The following is a 21,223-nucleotide window of genomic DNA, read 5'->3' as shown; positions in this document are numbered from 1 at the left end:
GTGTACCTTCGTATCAGATGTGAATTCAGTGTCAACCCTCGGGTTCGATTCCTGCTGCTGTCTGTAAGGAGTTTGTACGTTCTCCCCGTGACCACGTGGGTTTCCTCCGGATCAGGGAACTGAGAGCTCGGTTAGTTAGCCATGATCCAATCGGATAATGGGGTTGTCTCGAGGGGCTGAGTGGCCTGCTCATCCGATTTTCCTGTGCTCTTTCCCATTCCCTTCTGTAAGGATAGTAGCCCTTCCCCTGGAGCAGTTCCTGTGGAGCGGTGGGGTAGAACGAGCTCTTTACACACTCTCCCGTCTGTCTTTCAGGCTTTGGTTTTGTGACCTTCGAGAGTGAAGATATCGTAGAGAAGGTCTGTGAGATCCACTTCCACGAAATCAACAACAAGATGGTGAGTGAGGATGGTTGGCCGTGTGTGTGTGACGGTGGTCAGTGGCGTGGGAGGGAGTGGGGGGGTGGTGGGTGTCTGATCAGTGAGTGAGGACGGTTGGCCGTGTGTGTGTGACGGTGGTCAGTGGTGTGGGAGGGAGGGAGGGGGTGGTGGGTGTCTGATCAGTGAGTGAGGACGGTTGGCCGTGTGTGTGTGATGGTGGTCAGTGGGGTGGGAGGGAGGGAGGGGGTGGTGGGTGTCTGATCAGTGAGTGAGGACGGTTGGTCGTGTGTGTGTGACGGTGGTCAGTGGTGTGGGAGGGAGGGAGGGGGGTGGCGGGTGTCTGATCAGTGAGTGAGGACGGTTGGCCGTGTGTGTGTGATGGTGGTCAGTGGGGTGGGAGGGAGGGAGGGGGTGGTGGGTGTCTGATCAGTGAGTGAGGACGGTTGGCCGTGTGTGTGTGATGGTGGTCAGTGGGGTGGGAGGGAGGGAGGGGGTGGTGGGTGTCTGATCAGTGAGTGAGGACGGTTGGCCGTGTGTGTGTGATGGTGGTCAGTGGCGTGGGAGGGAGGGAGGGAGGGGGTGGTGGGTGTCTGATCAACAACAAGATGGTGAGTGAGGACGGTTGGCCGTGTGTGTGTGACGGTGGTCAGTGGCGTGGGAGGGAGGGAGGGGGTGGTGGGTGTCTGATCAACAACAAGATGGTGAGTGAGGACGGTTGGCCGTGTGTGTGTGACGGTGGTCAGTGGTGTGGGAGGGAGGGAGGGGGTGGTGGGTGTCTGCGCGTGTACCCTGGGGGTGCTGGCCTGCAGTGGTCGGGGCTCCGGGGCATTGGTGAGCTTGGGTCCTGGATCAATAACCAGCCCAGTTTGCCTTGGACAGGTGGAATGTAAGAAAGCACAACCCAAGGAGGTGATGTCACCAACCGGGACTGCCAGGGGACGTTCCCGAGTGATGCCCTATGGGATGGATGCCTTCATGCTGGGAATAGGCATGTTGGGTAGGGGCTCGACGTCAGTTCCCCAGACATTGAATCTGTCTGATCTGTCCTGCCTCCCAACCCTACCCACCTCTCCTCTCTCCCCTCCCCTCCTGCCTCTCCCTCCCCTTCCAGCCCTGTCTCTCTCCCCTCCCCGTTAACTCTCTCCAACTTCCTTCTCTCCCTCTCTCCTCTACCCCTCTCTCCCTCTCCCCTCCGATCCCGTCTTTCTCCCCCTCCGATCCTGTCCGTCTCCCTCTTCGATCCTGTCTGTTTCCCCCTCCAATCCTGTCGTCTCACCCTCTCCAATCTTGCCTCTCTCCTCCAATACTGTTTCTATATGCCCCTCCCGCTCACTCCTGCACTTCCTGTCTCCCTCATGACTCCTCCCACCTGATTTTGGCTGGAGTGTGTATTGGATGTTGTGATATGCACTGTTGTCTCGCTCTCTCACACAGGGTATCCAGGATTCCAGGCGGCTTCATACGCAAGCCGTGGTTACACAGGCCTCGCGCCCGGTTACACCTACCAGTTTCCCGGTACGTTGTAGTTAGCAGCTTAATCCTCCTTTCCTGACTGTCATGGAGGTGCATTGTGTTTTCACTCTTCGCCTGGTTTGTCCACCTCCCCAGGTCCATTACTGCTGCCTCCTGCCACCACCCTTCCGTCTTCAGCCGGCAGAGCAGGACAGTCTGGGGTGCAGACTTCTCAGTGGCCCCCATCGATGTTGCTCCAGGACTGGCCCACAGGAGGTGAGCTACTGGGGAGGAGGGACTCGTACTGTAGTGACTAACTCCAGGACTTGCCCACAGGAGGTGACCTACGGGGAGTAAGTAGTGAATTAACTACACCCCATCCACTCTGCTGCCCCTGACTCCCTCAACGTCTATCATTTCCCATCTTCAGCAACGGGAAATAGCACCTGTCTTTACGAACTGGTTACTGACTGTGAATTGGATTCCCAGTTTGTGCCCCTTTCCATTTGGAAGCCGTGTCTCTGGTGTGCTGGGGAAGATTTACTCTGAGAATAGGTGGCACTGAGAGTTAATGCGAGCTCTCACCCTTTTCAGTGTCACAGCTTAAAGAAATGACTGTCACTCTGCACAGAATGGCCTGAGGCCTTGTCTTAACTGTTTTAGCCTTCACTTCAATCCTGTTATAATTTCACATCATCTGTCATTCCCAAATGTTTCCCATTGAATAATTACTGAAGGGTATTTTTTCAGATAATATCCACTCCAGCCTTCTATAATTTGACAGTTTGTATTCAAAGTCTGTGCAGATTGATTGAAGAGGGCTGTGAAATACTTCTTACAGGAAAGCCAAAAATAAGATATTTTTGTTGACTTACTGGACTTTATGTTGAAAACGAGCTTTTTATCAGAGGGTAGTGAGAGTATTTCTCCAGCAGGTGGCACTGCAGGTACACCTGTTGAGTGGCTGTTCCTCTGTGCTGAGATTGGTCTGCAGAATACAGTTGGTACTTGTGCCCCTCCTGTCTGGTTGGGCAATGCAGAAATCATGGCAAGAGGGTTTTGCCCTAAGATTCACAGGCAATGTTGTTGTAGGCTGTGGAGTGAAAGGGGTTCAATATCACATCACTGTAATGAGGAATGGCTGCTCAGCCACATTGCTGGGTTGTTTCACAGTCACTGTGAAATGAATGACCCGCCACATCATTGTATACAACAAATTGTAGACATGAGATTCTGCAGATGCTGGAAATTTTGAGCAATACCCACAGAATTTTGGAGGAACTCAGCATCTATGGAGAGGAATAAGAACAGTGGGACAGAGTGAAGGAGTGAATGAGCCTCCACACCACTGGATGGCAGTGCAGTTGCACTGCAGAGTGAACGAGCCTCTCCACCACCAGGTGGCAGTGCAGTTGCACTGCAGAGTGAACGAGCCTCTCCACCACCAGGTGGCAGTGCAGTCGCACTACAGAGAGAATGAGCCTCCATACCACTAGTTGGCAGTGCAGTTGCACTGTGGAGTGAAGGAGCCTCCACTCCACCAGATGGCAGCACAGTCACGCTGCAGAGTGAGGCCATTATATTTTTCTAATAATCTTCAACATCTAAATTTTTTTTTGTCTTTGAATCTCAAACAGAGCTAGGCACAGAGCACTTCGATATTTGAGCTAGATGCACATAAATTGCAGTTGCTTACTACATGTGTTCCACCCAGTGTGGTCACTGGATTATTTAAAGGGAGGGGGCAGTTTAATGGCATTTGTTCAGGTAGTTTCTGTCTGCAAATGTCTAAAAACTAATCGCCAAGCTCCTCCTCAAAGTGTCCTATTTCATGTGTATGGTCACCTGGTGTACAGATGCCACCTTCATGCCTATTGAAGTCTCTGGCTGCTCACCAGTCTTGTCTGGGGTGTCACAACCCAGGGACTTGGCATCCCAGTTATTGGTGTGATAAGGTGAGGGGATGCTAGGAAAGAGGAAACGTTTTCACTGCTGCTCTCACTTGTAGACTGACACTTGAACTCCAGGCTCGTATCTTGCCTGCCCCCAAACATTCTCAAGACCAGCTAGCCCAGTTGTCTGTGATCCTTTCAGAAGACGAGCTTTATCTGTCACATGTGTGTTAAAATATACAGCAAAATGCACAAAACAAGTCAGCCAGGTTTGTGTTGGGCAGCTCGTCGTCCTATAGTGGCTGGTTCACAAAGCTGTTTCCCCGATCCCTGAGTGCACATACCCAGATTTCCAGCACAACACCACCTCACCCTTCACAGACTGGGCAGCAAGCAGGCGGGGTTGCATGTTTGTGCCTCTGATCCAGCAGAAAGCACAGAAGAGAGGAGCAGCAGCAAGCCAATTGGCCCTTCAAACCTGCCCTGGGCTTCAGCTCCTCCTCCTGTGCCAATTCCCCCAGTCTCCTAGTCTTTCAAAAATTTATCTCCATCCACTAAGTCCACATCACGATCATCCTCCACAATCATTGTGCAGAATTCCGGGGTTTCTCCGGCCTCTCTGACAGGTTTCTCTGTGCCTCAGTTTTAAATGATCAGTGCCTTATTTGATAAAAAAATATCTGTCATTTAAGACTCTGCCATTTTGGTGAAAACAACTCAACATCTATCTTGCGAAGTTTTTCTGGTTCTCTTGTGTGTGACTAAGGGCGCCACCTTCTTCTGAATGCTGAAAAACACAGATTCAGCTGCTTTAGCCTTCCCTAATAGGACAACTGTCTCGTCCTGGGAATTTGCCTGGGGAGTCCCTGTTGGATTGTCCGTGGTGCCACAGTGTCCCTTCTCAGATAAGGGAACCAAATCTGCAGCAACATACACAAAGTTCTGGAAGAACTTAGGAAATCAGACATCATCTATGGAGGGGAATAAACAGTTGACATTTTGGGCTGAGAGAAGTGTCGACTGTTTATTCCTCTCCATAGATGCTGCCTCACTGGCTGAGTTCCTCCAGAATTTTGTGTGTGTTGTTGAAATTTCCAGCATCTATGGAGTCCCCGCTGGACCTCCAGAGTCCCTGCAGAAGGTTGTACACCTGGCTGTTGACAGTCACCTGCAGCTGTGGGTAGGCAGCCCTGGAGCAGAGACTCTAGCTTCCAGGTTGGGATGGAGTGGGAGATATGCCAGTACAGCACTGATATCTCTTGTCTCTCCACTACACCCCCATGTCCCCCTTTCCCCCTCTCCCACTCCTCCCATTTTCTATCCTCTTCCCCTCCCTCCACCACTCTCCATCCATCCTCCCTGTCCCCCCTCTCCCGCACCTCGTTCACTCTCTTCCCCTCCCTCAGCGATCCCGCTCACCGCGTACGGACCAATGGCAGCAGCGGCTGCGGCAGCTGTGGTTCGCGGGACAGGTGAGTGAGCTTGGCTGGACCCTGGGCCGCTGGATCTGTTCCCTCGCTCCCTCCCCCCTCTTCTGCACTGTGGAAGGGAGATCGGTCAGAAAGCAGCAGGGTCAGTGGTGAGAACTGGACTTGGCGGGTGTACATTAGGTAATGGGGTAGCGTTTGGGTGAAGTGGAGTGTCAGTAATTAATGGGGTCTGGGCTAAACAGGGTCAATCGCCAACGAATATAATTGGGGGTCTGAAAGGATCCGGTGAGGCTGGGAGCGTCAGTGGTGTTTTTATGTTGGGGGAACTGGTAGTAAATGGTTTTGAGGAATGCCAGGTTAGTAAGTGACCAGTGAGGTTAGGGGTTACTAGGTTAGTGGAGCAGTTGAAGGTCAGAAATTGGGCAGTGGGTCCAGAGGGATTAGTGAACTTTGGTCAGGGGCCAGAGTTTTCTGACCAAGTTGACTTTACCTTGCACGTATGCACAGGTGCAAGGACAAACTTAGTTGCTGTAGTGTCGCAGGAACAGAACCGGATTCGCAAGAAAACAGTAAATTAGACAGAAGTTACACAGTTTGACGAGAGCTCAATTAGAACAAAAGAAAGGTCAATTTTAGTGGAAAGTGATCAAAGTTGTCAGAGTGCTGATGAGCTGTAGCGGCCACCACCAATGGTGGGAAGTGATGTTGGATGTAAGTGGCTGGGAACACTTCTCCCTGGGTCTTTGGATGTTGGTCACTCGGGTCGGAGGTCCGTGGTTGGTGGCGATAATGGCCAGTGTGTTTTGAGATCAGTGGCCTAGTGGGGCAGGGGTCTGTGGTTACTGTGAATAGTAAGTGGGTTTGGTGGTCAGTGTGTTTGGAGGTCATTGGAGTTGGGGGTCAGTGTGGTTGGAGGTCATTGGGGTTGGGGGTCAGTGTGGTTGGAGGTCATTGGGGTAGGGAGTCAGTGTGTTTGGAGGTCATTGGGGGGTCAGTCTGGTTGGAGGTCATTGGGGTTGGGGGGGTCAGTGTGGTTGGAGGTCATTGGGGTTGGGGGGGTCAGTGTGGTTGGAGGTCATTGGGGTTGGGGGGATCAGTGTGTTTGGAGGTCATTGGGGTTGGGAGTCAGTGTGTTTGCAGGTCATTGGGGGGTCAGTCTGGTTGGAGGTCATTGGGATTGGGGGGTCAGTGTGTTTGGAGGTCATTGGGGTTGGGGGAGTCATTGTGTTTGGTGGTCATTGGGGTTGGGGGGTCAGTCTGGTTGGAGGTCATTGGGGTTGGGGGGGTCAGTCTGGTTGGTGGTCATTGGGGTTGGGGGGTCAGTCTGGTTGGAGGTCATTGGGGTTGGGGTCAGTGTGTTTGGAGGTCATTGGGGTTGGGAGTCAGTGTGTTTGGTGGTCATTGGAGTTGGGAGTCAGTATGTTTGGAGGTCATTGGGGTTGGGGGTCAGTGTGTTTGGAGGTCATTGGGGTTGGGGGGATCAGTGTGGTTGGATGTCATTGGGGTTGGGGGGATCAGTGTGGTTGGAGGTCATTGGGGTTGGGGGGGTCAGTGTGTTTGGAGGTCATTGGGGGGTCAGTGTGGTTGGAGGTCATTGGGGTTGGGAGTCAGTCTGGTTGGAGGTCATTGGGGTTGGGGGGGTCAGTGTGTTTGGAGGTCATTGGGGTAGGGGGTCAGTCTGGTTGGAGGTCATTGGGGTTGGGGGGGTCAGTGTGGTAGGAGGTCATTGGGGTTGGGGGGTCAGTGTGTTTGGTGGTCATTGGAGTTAGGGGTCAGTATGTTTTGAGGTAATTGGGGTTGGGGTCAGTGTGGTTGGAGGTCATTGGGGTTGGGGGTCAGTGTGGTTTTTAGGTCATTGGGGTTGGGGGGGTCAGTGTTGTTGGAGGTCATTGGGGTTAGGGGGTTCAGTGTGGTTGGAGATCATTGGAGTTGGGGGGTCAGTGTGGTTGGAGGTCATTGGGGGTCAGTCTGGTTGGAGGTCATTGGGGTTGGGAGCTCAGTGTGGTTGGAGGTCATTGGGGTCGGGGGTCAGTGTGGTTGGAGGTCATTGGGGTCAGTATGTTTGGAGGTCATTGGGGTTGGGAGCTCAGTGTGGTTGGAGTTCATTGGGTCGGGGGTCAGTAGTCAGTGTGGTTGGAGGTCATTGGGGTTGGGGGTCAGTGTGGTTTTTAGGTCATTGGGGTTGGGGGGGTCAGTGTTGTTGGAGGTCATTGGGGTTAGGGGGTTCAGTGTGGTTGGAGATCATTGGAGTTGGGGGGTCAGTGTGGTTGGAGGTCATTGGGGGTCAGTCTGGTTGGAGGTCATTGGGGTTGGGAGCTCAGTGTGGTTGGAGGTCATTGGGGTCGGGGGTCAGTGTGGTTGGAGGTCATTGGGGGTCAGTATGTTTGGAGGTCATTGGGGTTGGGAGCTCAGTGTGGTTGGAGTTCATTGGGTCGGGGGTCAGTAGTCAGTGTGGTTGGAGGTCATTGGGGGTCAGTATGTTTGGAGGTCACTGGGGTTGGGAACTCAGTGTGGTTGGAGGTCATTGGGGTCGGGGGTCAGTAGTCAGTGTGGTTGGAGGTCATTGGGGTCGGGGGTCAGTAGTCAGTGTGGTTGGAGGTCATTGGGGTCGGGGGTCAGTAGTCAGTGTGGTTGGAGGTCATTGGGGTCGGGGGTCATTGGGCGGGTTTTGACGGCAGGTGTCCACAAGGCGCCCTGGGGGGGGTTTCCTGTAACAGCTGTTGTACCTCGGTAGGTTCGACCCCGACCCGCACCGGTGGTTTCCTGGGCACCACCAGCCCTGGCCCCATGGCTGACCTGTACGGGGCCGCCAACCAGGACTCTGGCGTCAGCAGTTACATCAGTGCGGCCAGCCCTGCACCAAGCACTGGATTCGGCCACAGTCTCGGGGTAAGTGTCGGATGGGGAGGGCAGCCTGCCTCACGTTCCCTCCTGCCCGTTTCCTCGTTCTCCTGTCTTCGCCGATGATCTGTTGATCTCCGTGGTAAAGATTCTGCTCAACTACCTGTTGAGGAGTCAACTTCCCAGACTCTGAGAGAAAATGAACTGCTGCCTCTGCAATAGGCAGGAGAGGCATCGACTTGTTAAACAGAGATTCCTCGCCCCATGGTTCTCCCACTGTAGGTCTTGTCGATGATCTGTGACGTGCTTCATTAATGAAGGCACCGGCTGTGTGCACAGTGGTCTCGTCGATGATCTGTGTACTTACAGCACAGGGTTCCCCTTCCATTTTCTTTCTCCATTACTTGCCATCCCTGCATGCTAGCCTGAGAGCTCTGCAGGCTCATAATTCTGTTGTCCGAGAAAGGCTTTATGAATTATAGGCATTAGGCTGCTGAGTGGTGGGAGAGTTATTGGGGAGGTATTCTAATGGACAGGATATATGAGTATTTGCATGGACAGGACCCGGTTACGGATGGGCATTATGGCTTTGTGCGTGGTGGGTCATGTTTACAGAGTTTTTTAAGAAGGTTCCCGCAATGGTTGAAGCAAGTTCGTGGATGATGTCTACATGGACTTGAGCAAGGCCTTTGACCAACCCCTGTGTGGGAAGGTGAGGTAGCTTGACATTCCGGGTAAGGTAGTAAATTGCATTCGACGAGGGAGAAGGCAGAGAGTGGTAGTAGGGTGCTGACTCTCTGATTGGAGACCTGTGACGAGGTGTGTGCTGCAGGGATCGGTGCTGGGTTCAATGTTGCTTATCAATGACTTAGAGGTTAACATGTAAACTAGATCAGCAAGTTTGCAGATGACGCCAATAGCAGGGCCACTGGACAGCGAGGGTAACTATCAAAGCTGGAAGCACGATCTTGACCAGGTGCGACAATGGGCTGAGATGGAACTTAATGCCGATAACTGTGAGATAATTGCGTTTTGGGAACACAAACCAGGGTAGGACATACACTATGAACAAATGGTAGGGCCCTGAGCAGAAGGATCTGGGAATAAATACAGAGCCACAGGTAGTGGAGACAGAGGTTGATAGGGATGTAAAGAAAGCTTTTGGGATATTGGCCTTCATTGAGTACAGGAATCAGGATGTTATAATGAAGCTGAAGATGTTGGTCAGGTCTAGTTTGCTGTTTTGATCACCTACCTACAGGAGAGGTATTGTCAAGATTGAAAGAGCACAGGGAAAATTTGTAAGGATGTTGTCAGGACTTGAGGACCTGGGTTACAGGGATAGGTTGGGACTTTATTCCCTGGAGCATAGGAGAACGAGGGGGGGATTTGATGGAGGTATGTAGATGATGAGGGGTTCAGAGAGGGCTCAGGCTGCAGGCTTTTTCCGCTGAGGTTGGCTGAGATAAGAAGCAGACATCATAGTTTTAGGGTGAAAGGTGGAACAGTTAAGGTGAATCCGAGGAGGGAATAACTTCACTCAGAGGGTGGTGTGAGTGTGGAATGAGCTGCCAGTGGAAGTGGGAGATGTGATTTGAAGAGATGTTTGAATAGGTACATGGATGAACGAGGTGTGAAGGTACAGGAGTAAGTAGGTGGGACCAGGGAGAGGCACAGATGATATGGACTGAAAGGCCCGCTTCGATGCTCTGTAATAATGCAGGTTTTATTTTCACTTCCCACAATGTGCTTCATTTGCTTGGACTTTGCCCTCTCACAGAACAAAGAGCAGTACAGCCCAGGAACAGGTCCTTCGGCCCATCAAGTCTGTACAGAACATGATGCCAAATTAAACTAAATCAGTTCTGTCTGCAAGTACGCCGTATCCCTCCACGCCGGCCACATTCGAACTCGGGACCACGCACCTGGGGATGCCAGCGGGCTACATATTCATGTGTCTACCTGGCACCCCTATCACCCCTGACTCCACCACCACCACTGGCTAACACCATCTCTATCACCCCTTGCACACACCATCTCTATCACCCCTGGCTCACACCATCTCTATCACCCCTGGCTCACACCATCACCCCTGGCTCACACCATCTCTATCACCCCTGGCTCACACCATCTCTATCACCCCTGGCTCACACCACCTCTATCACCCCTGGCTCACACCACCTCTATCACCACTGGCTCACACCACCTCTATCACCCCTGGCTCACACCATCTCTATCACCCCTGGCTCACACCACCTCTATCACCCCTGGCTCACACCATCTCTATCGCCCCTGGCTCACACCATCACCCCTGGCACACTCCATCTCTATCACCCCGGCACACACCATCACCCCGGCACACACCACCTCTATCACCCCTGGCTCACACCATCTCTATCACCCCTGGCTCACACCACCTCTATCACCCCTGGCTCACACCATCTCTATCGCCCCTGGCTCACACCATCACCCCTGGCACACTCCATCTCTATCACCCCGGCACACACCATCACCCTGGCTCACACCATCTCTATCACCCCTGGCTCACACCATCTCTATCGCCCCTGGCTCACACCATCTCTATCACCCCTGGTTCACACCATCTCTATCACCCCTGGCTCACACCATCACCCCTGGCACACACCACCTCTATCACCCCTGGTTCACACCACCTCTATCACCCCTGGCTCACACCATCACCCCTGGCTCACACCATCACCCCTGGCTCACACCATCTCTATCACCCCTGGCTCACACCATCACCCCTGGCTCACACCATCACCCCTGGCTCACACCACCTCTATCACCCCTGGCTCACACCATCTCTATCACCCCTGGCTCACACCATCACCCCTGGCTCACACCATCTCTATCACCCCTGGTTCACACCACCTCTATCACCCCTGGCTCACACCATCACCCCTGGCTCACACCATCTCTATCACCCCTGGTTCACACCATCACCCCTGGCTCACACCACCTCTATCACCACTGGCTCACACCATCACCCCTGGCTCACACCATCTCTATCACCCCTGGCTCACACCATCACCCCTGGCTCACACCATCTCTATCACCCCTGGCTCACACCATCACCCCTGGCTCACACCATCACCCCTGGCTCACACCATCTCTATCACCCCTGGCTCACACCATCACCCCTGGCTCACACCATCACCCCTGGCTCACACCATCTCTATCACCCCTGGTTCACACCACCTCTATCACCCCTGGCTCACACCATCACCCCTGGCTCACACCATCTCTATCACCCCTGGTTCACACCATCACCCCTGGCTCACACCACCTCTATCACCACTGGCTCACACCATCACCCCTGGCTCACACCATCTCTATCACCCCTGGCTCACACCATCACCCCTGGCTCACACCATCTCTATCACCCCTGGTTCACACCATCACCCCTGGCTCACACCACCTCTATCACCACTGGCTCACACCATCACCCCTGGCTCACACCATCTCTATCACCCCTGGCTCACACCATCACCCCTGGCTCACACCACCTCTATCACCACTGGCACACACCATCACCCCTGGCTCACACCGTCACCCCTGGCTCACACCACCTCTATCACCCCTGGCTCACACCATCACCCCTGGCTCACACCATCACCCCTGGCTCACACCATCTCTATCACCCCTGGCTCACACCACCTCTATCACCCCTGGCTCACACCACCTCTATCATCCCTGGCTCACACCATCACCCCTGGCACACACCATCACACCTAGTTCACACCATCTCTATCACCCCTGGCTCACACCATCACCCCTGGCACACACCATCACCCCTGGCACACACCATCACCCCTAGCTCACACCATCTCTATCACCCCTGGCTCACACCATCTCTATCACCCCTGGCTCACACCATCTCTATCACCACTGGCTCACACCATCACCCCTGGCTCACACCATCACCCCTGGCTCACACCATCTCTATCACCCCTGGCTCACACCACCTCTATCACCCCTGGTTCACACCATCTCTATCACCCCTGGCTCACACCATCTCTATCACCACTGGCTCACACCATCACCCCTGGCTCACACCATCTCTATCACCCCTGGCTCACACCATCACCCCTGGCTCACACCATCTCTATCACCCCTGGCTCACACCATCTCTATCACCCCTGGCTCACACCACCTCTATCACCCCTGGCTCACACCATCACCCCTGGCTCACACCACCTCTATCACCCCTGGCACACACCATCACCCCTGGCTCACACCATCACCCCTGGCTCACACCATCACCCCTGGCTCACACCATCTCTATCACCCCTGGCTCACACCATCACCCCTGGCTCACACCATCTCTATCACCCCTGGCTCACACCATCACCCCTGGCTCACACCATCTCTATCACCCCTGGCTCACACCACCTCTATCACCCCTGGTTCACACCATCTCTATCACCCCTGGCTCACACCATCTCTATCACCACTGGCTCACACCATCACCCCTGGCTCACACCATCACCCCTGGCTCACACCATCTCTATCACCCCTGGCTCACACCATCTCTATCACCCCTGGCTCACACCACCTCTATCACCCCTGGCTCACACCATCACCCCTGGCTCACACCACCTCTATCATCCCTGGCTCACACCATCACCCCTGGCACACACCATCACACCTAGTTCACACCATCTCTATCACCCCTGGCTCACACCACCTCTATCACCCCTGGCTCACACCATCACCCCAGGCTCACACCACCTCTATCACCCCTGGCTCACACCACCTCTATCACCCCTGGCACACACCATCACCCCTGGCTCACACCACCTCTATCACCCCTGGCTCACACCACCTCTATCACCCCTGGCTCACACCATCACCCCTGGCTCACACCATCACCCCTGGCTCACACCACCTCTATCATCCCTGGCTCACACCATCACCCCTGGCACACACCATCACCCCTGGCTCACACCATCACCCCTGGCTCACACCATCACCCCTGGCTCACACCACCTCTATCATCCCTGGCTCACACCATCACCCCTGGCACACACCATCACCCCTGGCTCACACCATCACCCCTGGCTCACACCATCACCCCTAGCTCACACCACCTCTATCACCCCTGGCTCACACCACCTCTATCACCCCTGGCTCACACCATCACCGCTGGCTCACACAATCTCTATCACCCCTGGCTCACACCATCACCCCTGGCTCACACCATCTCTATCACCCCTGGCACACACCATCACCCCTGGCTCACACCACCTCTATCACCCCTGGCTCACACCATCACCGCTGGCTCACACAATCTCTATCACCCCTGGCTCACACCATCTCTATCACCGCTGGCTCACACCATCACCCCTGGCTCACACCACCTCTATCACCCCTGGCTCACACCATCACCGCTGGCTCACACAATCTCTATCACCCCTGGCTCACACCATCACCCCTGGCTCACACCATCTCTATCACCCCTGGCTCACACCATCTCTATCACCCCTGGTTCACACCATCTCTATCACCGCTGGCTCACACCATCACCCCTGGCTCACACCACCTCTATCACCCCTGGCTCACACCATCACCGCTGGCTCACACAATCTCTATCACCCCTGGCTCACACCATCACCCCTGGCTCACACCATCTCTATCACCCCTGGCTCACACCACCTCTATCACCCCTGGCTCACACCATCACCCCTGGCTCACACCATCTCTATCACCCCTGGCTCACACCACCTCTATCAACCCTGGCTCACACCATCACCCCTGGCTCACACCATCTCTATCACCCCTGGCTCATACCATCTCTATCACCACTGGCTCACACCACCTCTATCACCCCTGGCTCACACCAACACCCCTGGCTCACACCATCTCTATCACCCCTGGCTCACACCACCTCTATCACCCCTGGCTCACACCATCACCCCTGGCTCACACCATCTCTATCACCCCTGGCTCACACCAACACCCCTGGCTCACACCATCTCTATCACCCCTGGCTCACACCACCTCTATCACCCCTGGCTCACACCATCACCCCTGGCTCACACAACCTCTATCACCCCTGGCTCACACCATCACCCCTGGCTCACACCATCTCTATCACCCCTGGCTCACACCATCTCTATCACCCCTGGCTCACACCAACACCCCTGGCTCACACCATCTCTATCACCACTGGCTCACACCACCTCTATCACCCCTGGCTCACACCAACACCCCTGGTTCACACCATCTCTATCACCCCTGGCTCACACCACCTCTATCACCCCTGGCTCACACCATCACCCCTGGCTCACACAACCTCTATCACCCCTGGCTCACACCATCACCCCTGGCTCACACCACCTCTATCACCCCTGGCTCACACCATCACCCCTGGCTCACACCATCACCCCTGGCTCACACCACCTCTATCACCCCTGGCTCACACCATCACCCCTGGCTCACACCATCACCCCTGGCTCACACCATCTCTATCACCCCTGGTTCACACCACCTCTATCACCCCTGGCTCACACCACCTCTATCACCCCTGGCTCACACCATCACCCCTGGCTCACACCATCTCTATCACTCCTGGCTCACACAATCACCCCTGGCTCACACCACCTCTATCACCCCTGGCTCACACCATCTCTATCACCCCTGGCTCACACCATCACCCCTGGCTCACACCATCTCTATCACCCCTGGCTCACACAATCACCCCTGGCTCACACCATCTCTATCACCCCTGGCTCACACCATCACTCCTGGCTCACACCATCACCCCTGGCTCACACCATCTCTATCACCCCTGGCTCACACCATCACCCCTGGCTCACACCATCTCTATCACCCCTGGCTCACACCATCACCCCTGGCTCACACCATCTCTATCACCCCTGGCTCACACCACCTCTATCACCCCTGGCACACACCATCACCCCTGGCTCACACCATCTCTATCACCCCTGGCTCACACCACCTCTATCACCCCTGGCACACACCATCACCCCTGGTTCACACCATCTCTATCACCCCTGGCTCACACCATCACCCCTGGTTCACACCATCACCCCTGGCTCACACCATCACCCCTGGTTCACACCATCTCTATCACCCCTGGCTCACACCATCACCCCTGGTTCACACCATCACTATCACCCCTGGCTCAAACCATCTCTATCACCCCTGGCTCACACCATCACCCCTGGTTCACACCATCACCCCTGGCACACACCATCACCCCTGGCTCACACCATCACCCCTGGTTCACACCATCTCTATCACCCCTGGCTCACACCATCACCCCTGGTTCACATCATCACCCCTGGCTCACACCATCACCCCTGGCTCACACCACCTCTATCACCCCTGGTTCACACCATCACCCCTGGTTCACACCATCACCCCTGGCTCACACCACCTCTATCACCCCTGGCTCACACCATCACCCCTGGTTCACACCATCACCCCTGGCTCACACCATCTTTATCACCCCTGGCTCACACCACCTCTATCACCACTGGCTCACACCACCTCTATCACCACTGGCTCACACCATCACCCCTGGCTCACACCATCTCTATCACCCCTGGCTCACACCATCACCCCTGGCTCACACCACCTCTATCACCCCTGGCTCACACCACCTCTATCACCACTGGCTCACACCATCACCCCTGGCTCACACCACCTCTATCACCCCTGGCTCACACCATCACCCCTGGCTCACACCACCTCTATCACCCCTGGCTCACACCATCTCTATCACCCCTGGCTCACACCATCACCCCTGGTTCACACCATCTCTATCACCCCTGGCTCACACCACCTCTATCACCCCTGGCTCACACCATCACCCCTGGCTCACACCATCTCTATCACCCCTGGCTCACACCACCTCTATCACCCCTGGCTCACACCACCTCTATCACCACTGGCTCACACCATCACCCCTGGCTCACACCACCTCTATCACCCCTGGCTCACACCATCACCCCTGGCTCACACCACCTCTATCACCCCTGGCTCACACCATCTCTATCACCCCTGGCTCACACCATCACCCCTGGTTCACACCATCTCTATCACCCCTGGCTCACACCATCACCCCTGGCTCACACCATCACCCCTGGTTCACACCATCACCCCTGGCTCACACCACCTCTATCACCCCTGGCTCACACCATCACCCCTGGTTCACACCATCACCCCTGGCTCACACCATCTTTATCACCCCTGGCTCACACCACCTCTATCACCACTGGCTCACACCACCTCTATCACCCCTGGCTCACACCATCTCTATCACCCCTGGCTCACACCATCACCCCTGGCTCACACCATCACCCCTGGCTCACACCATCTCTATCACCCCTGGCTCACACCATCACCCCTGGCTCACACCACCTCTATCACCCCTGGCTCACACCATCTCTATCACCCCTGGCTCACACCACCTCATTCACCCCTGGCTCACACCACCTCATTCACCCCTGGCACACACCATCGCCCCTGGCTCACACCATCACCCCTGGCTCACACCACCTCTATCACCCCTGGCACACACCATCACCCCTGGCTCACACCATCACCCCTGGCTCACACCACCTCTATCACCCCTGGCTCACACCATCTCTATCACCCCTGGCTCACACCATCACCCCTGGCTCACACCATCACCCCTGGTTCACACCATCTCTATCACCCCTGGCTCACACCACCTCTATCACCCCTGGCTCACACCATCTCTATCACCCCTGGCTCACACCATCTCTATCACCCCTGGCTCACACCATCACCCCTGGCTCACACCATCTCTATCACCCCTGGCTCACACCATCTCCATCACCCCTGGCTCACACCACCTCCATCACCACTGGCTCACACCACCTCTATCACCCCTGGCACACACAACCTCTATCACCCCTGGCTCACACCATCTCTATCAACCCTGGCTCACACCATCTCCATCACCCCTGGCTCACACCACCTCTATCACCACTGGCTCACACCACCTCTATCACCCCTGGCTCACACTACCTCTATCACCCCTGGCTCACACCATCTCTATCACCCCTGGCTCACACCATCTCTATCACCCCTGGCTCACACCACCTCTATCACCCCTGGCACACACCATCACCCCTGGCTCACACCAGCTCTATCACCCCTGGCTCACACCAGCTCTATCACCCCTGGCTCACACCATCTCTATCACCCCTGGCTCACACAATCACCCCTGGCTCACACCATCTCTATCACCCCTGGCTCACACCATCACTCCTGGCTCACACCATCACCCCTGGCTCACACCATCTCTATCACCCCTGGCTCACACCATCACCCCTGGCTCACACCATCTCTATCACCCCTGGCTCACACCATCACCCCTGGCTCACACCATCTCTATCACCCCTGGCTCACACCATCACCCCTGGCTCACACCATCTCTATCACCCCTGGCTCACACCATCACCCCTGGCTCACACCATCTCTATCACCCCTGGCTCACACCATCACCCCTGGCTCACACCATCTCTATCACCCCTGGCTCACACCATCACCCCTGGCTCACACCATCTCTATCACCCCTGGCTCACACCACCTCTATCACCCCTGGCACACACCATCACCCCTGGCTCACACCATCACCCCTGGTTCACACCATCTCTATCAACCCTGGCTCACACCATCACCCCTGGTTCACACCATCTCTATCACCCCTGGTTCACACCATCACCCCTGGTTCACACCATCACCCCTGGCTCACACCATCACCCCTGGTTCACACCATCTCTATCACCCCTGGCTCACACCATCACCCCTGGTTCACACCATCTCTATCACCCCTGGCTCAAACCATCTCTATCACCCCTGGCTCACACCATCACCCCTGGTTCACACCATCACCCCTGGCACACACCATCACCCCTGGCTCACACCATCACCCCTGGCTCACACCATCACCCCTGGTTCACACCATCTCTATCACCCCTGGCTCACACCATCACCCCTGGTTCACATCATCACCCCTGGCTCACACCATCACCCCTGGCTCACACCACCTCTATCACCCCTGGTTCACACCATCACCCCTGGTTCACACCATCACCCCTGGCTCACACCATCACCCCTGGCTCACACCACCTCTATCACCCCTGGCTCACACCATCACCCCTGGTTCACACCATCACCCCTGGCTCACACCATCTTTATCACCCCTGGCTCACACCACCTCTATCACCACTGGCTCACACCACCTCTATCACCACTGGCTCACACCATCACCCCTGGCTCACACCATCTCTATCACCCCTGGCTCACACCATCACCCCTGGCTCACACCACCTCTATCACCCCTGGCTCACACCATCACCCCTGGCTCACACCACCTCTATCACCACTGGCTCACACCATCACCCCTGGCTCACACCACCTCTATCACCCCTGGCTCACACCATCACCCCTGGCTCACACCATCACCCCTGGCTCACACCACCTCTATCACCCCTGGCTCACACCATCACCCCTGGTTCACACCATCTCTATCACCCCTGGCTCACACCACCTCTATCACCCCTGGCTCACACCATCACCCCTGGCTCACACCATCTCTATCACCCCTGGCTCACACCACCTCATTCACCCCTGGCTCACACCACCTCATTCACCCCTGGCACACACCATCGCCCCTGGCTCACACCATCACCCCTGGCTCACACCACCTCTATCACCCCTGGCACACACCATCACCCCTGGCTCACACCATCACCCCTGGCTCACACCACCTCTATCACCCCTGGCTCACACCATCTCTATCACCCCTGGCTCACACCATCACCCCTGGCTCACACCATCACCCCTGGTTCACACCATCTCTATCACCCCTGGCTCACACCACCTCTATCACCCCTGGCTCACACCATCTCTATCACCCCTGGCTCACACCATCACCCCTGGCTCACACCATCTCTATCACCCCTGGCTCACACCATCTCCATCACCCCTGGCTCACACCACCTCCATCACCACTGGCTCACACCACCTCTATCACCCCTGGCACACACAACCTCTATCACCCCTGGCTCACACCATCTCTATCAACCCTGGCTCACACCATCTCCATCACCCCTGGCTCACACCACCTCTATCACCACTGGCTCACACCACCTCTATCACCCCTGGCTCACACTACCTCTATCACCCCTGGCTCACACCATCTCTATCACCCCTGGCTCACACCATCTCTATCACCCCTGGCTCACACCACCTCTATCACCCCTGGCTCACACCAGCTCTATCACCACTGGTTCACACCATCTCTATCACCCCTGGCTTACATCATCACCCCTGGCTCACACCATCTCTATCACCCCTGGCTCACACCATCTCTATCACCCCTGGTTCACACCATCTCTATGACCCCTGGCTTACATCATCACCCCTGGCTCACACCATCTCTATCGCCCCTGGCTCACACCAGCTCTATCACCACTGGTTCACACCATCTCTATCACCACTGGTTCACACCATCTCTATCACCCCTGGCTTACATCATCACCCCTGGCTCACACCATCTCTATCACCCCTGGCTCACACCATCTCTATCACCCCTGGTTCACACCATCTCTATGACCCCTGGCTTACATCATCACCCCTGGCTCACACCACCTCTATCACCCCTGGTTCACACCATCACCCCTGGCTCACACCATCTCCATCACCCCTGGCTCACACCATCTCTATCACCCCTGACTCCACCATCACCCCTGGCTCACACCACCTCTATCACCCCTGGCACACACCATCACCCCTGGCTCACACCATCTCCATCACCCCTGGCTCACACCATCTCTATCACCCCTGGCTCACACCATCACCCCTGGCTCACACCATCACCCCTGGCTCACACCATCTCCATCACCCCTGGCTCACACCATCTCTATCACCCCTGACTCCACCATCACCCCTGGCTCACACCACCTCTATCACCCCTAGCTCACACCATCTCTATCACCCCTGGCTTACACCATCTCTATCACCCCTGGCTCACACCATCTCTATCACCCCTGGTTCACACCACCTCTATCACCCCTGGCTCACACCATCTCTATCACCACTGGCTCACACCATCACCCCAGCTCACACCACCTCTATCACCCCTGGCTTACACCAACACCCCTGGTTCACACCATCTCTATCACCCCTGGCTCACACCATCTCTATCACCCCTGACTTACACCATCTCTATCACCCCTGGCTCACACCACCTCTATCACCCCTGGCACACACCATCACCCCTGGCTCACACCATCTCTATCACCCCTGGCTCACACCATCACCCCTGGCTCACACCATCTCTATCACCCCTGGCTCACACCACCTCTATCTATCACCACTGGCACACACCATCACCCCTGGCTCACACCAACTACCTCTATCTCTCTAAGTTCTCTGTGGTTTCCGAGCTTGTTGTCTGTCTGTGCTATTGGCAAATCAAAGTTAATGACAAGGTCAGAAATTAATTTATTACCAAGGTACGTGTATGTCACCACCTACTACCTGAGATAAATACTGTCGATAAATACTGGCAAACAACCAGTATGCAAAAGAAGATAAATCGTGCAAATAATAATTAAAAAAAGTAAATAAATAAATCTGTGAACTTGAGTTTGTAGAGTCCTTGAGAGTGAGTCTGTAGGTTGTGGAATCAGTTCAGAGTTGAGGTGAGTGGAGTTATTCACGCTGATAGAAATTGTACACAGATTGTACTCGTGCTGTGGCCCCACGCTGGTTAGATCACAGAGGTCACATTACACTGCTCAGGTGAGATATGGCAGCACTGATAGTGAATCTACACTTGTGACCAGCACCACTGTGTAAATAATGAACCAGCTCACGTGGCACTGGGGGGTGGGGGCAGCAGTTGCTGATGCTGTCTTATGTCCCCAGTGACCCAGACTGAACCCTGACCTGGGCTGCTGCCTGGAACTGTCCTCTCCCGTGTCCCGGAGACTGTGCCGGCAGGGGAGCGGCTGTTCCCCCGTGTCCCAGAGACTGTGCCTGCAGGGGAGCGGCTGTTCTCCCGTCTCCCGGAGACTGTGCCTGCAGGGGAGCGGCTGTTCTCCCGTGTCCCGGAGACTATGCCGGCATGGGAGCGGCTGTTCTCCCGTGTCGCAGAGACTGTGCCGGCAGGGGAGCGGCTGTTCTCCCGTGTCGCAGAGAC

At 55.4% G+C, this 21,223-nt stretch overlaps 1 protein-coding gene across 1 annotated transcript in view; it reads left to right on the top strand.

Moving 5' to 3' along the window:
• Window positions 1–21,223, top strand: part of LOC140738251 (RNA-binding protein Musashi homolog 1-like) — a 201,844-nt gene that overhangs the window by 156,534 nt on the left and 24,087 nt on the right. The window contains 6 exon segments of the mRNA XM_073065404.1: window positions 316–398; window positions 1,260–1,377; window positions 1,815–1,895; window positions 1,989–2,108; window positions 5,131–5,196; window positions 7,889–8,043. Coding sequence (XP_072921505.1) covers window positions 316–398; window positions 1,260–1,377; window positions 1,815–1,895; window positions 1,989–2,108; window positions 5,131–5,196; window positions 7,889–8,043 — 623 coding nt within the window.

The sequence above is a fragment of the Hemitrygon akajei genome, chromosome 14, assembly GCF_048418815.1.
Source record: "Hemitrygon akajei chromosome 14, sHemAka1.3, whole genome shotgun sequence".
In the NCBI taxonomy this organism is placed as follows: Eukaryota; Metazoa; Chordata; class Chondrichthyes; order Myliobatiformes; family Dasyatidae; genus Hemitrygon; species Hemitrygon akajei.
The sequence above is the reverse complement of the archived record's forward strand: the minus strand, read 5'-3'. Positions and strand labels throughout refer to the sequence as shown.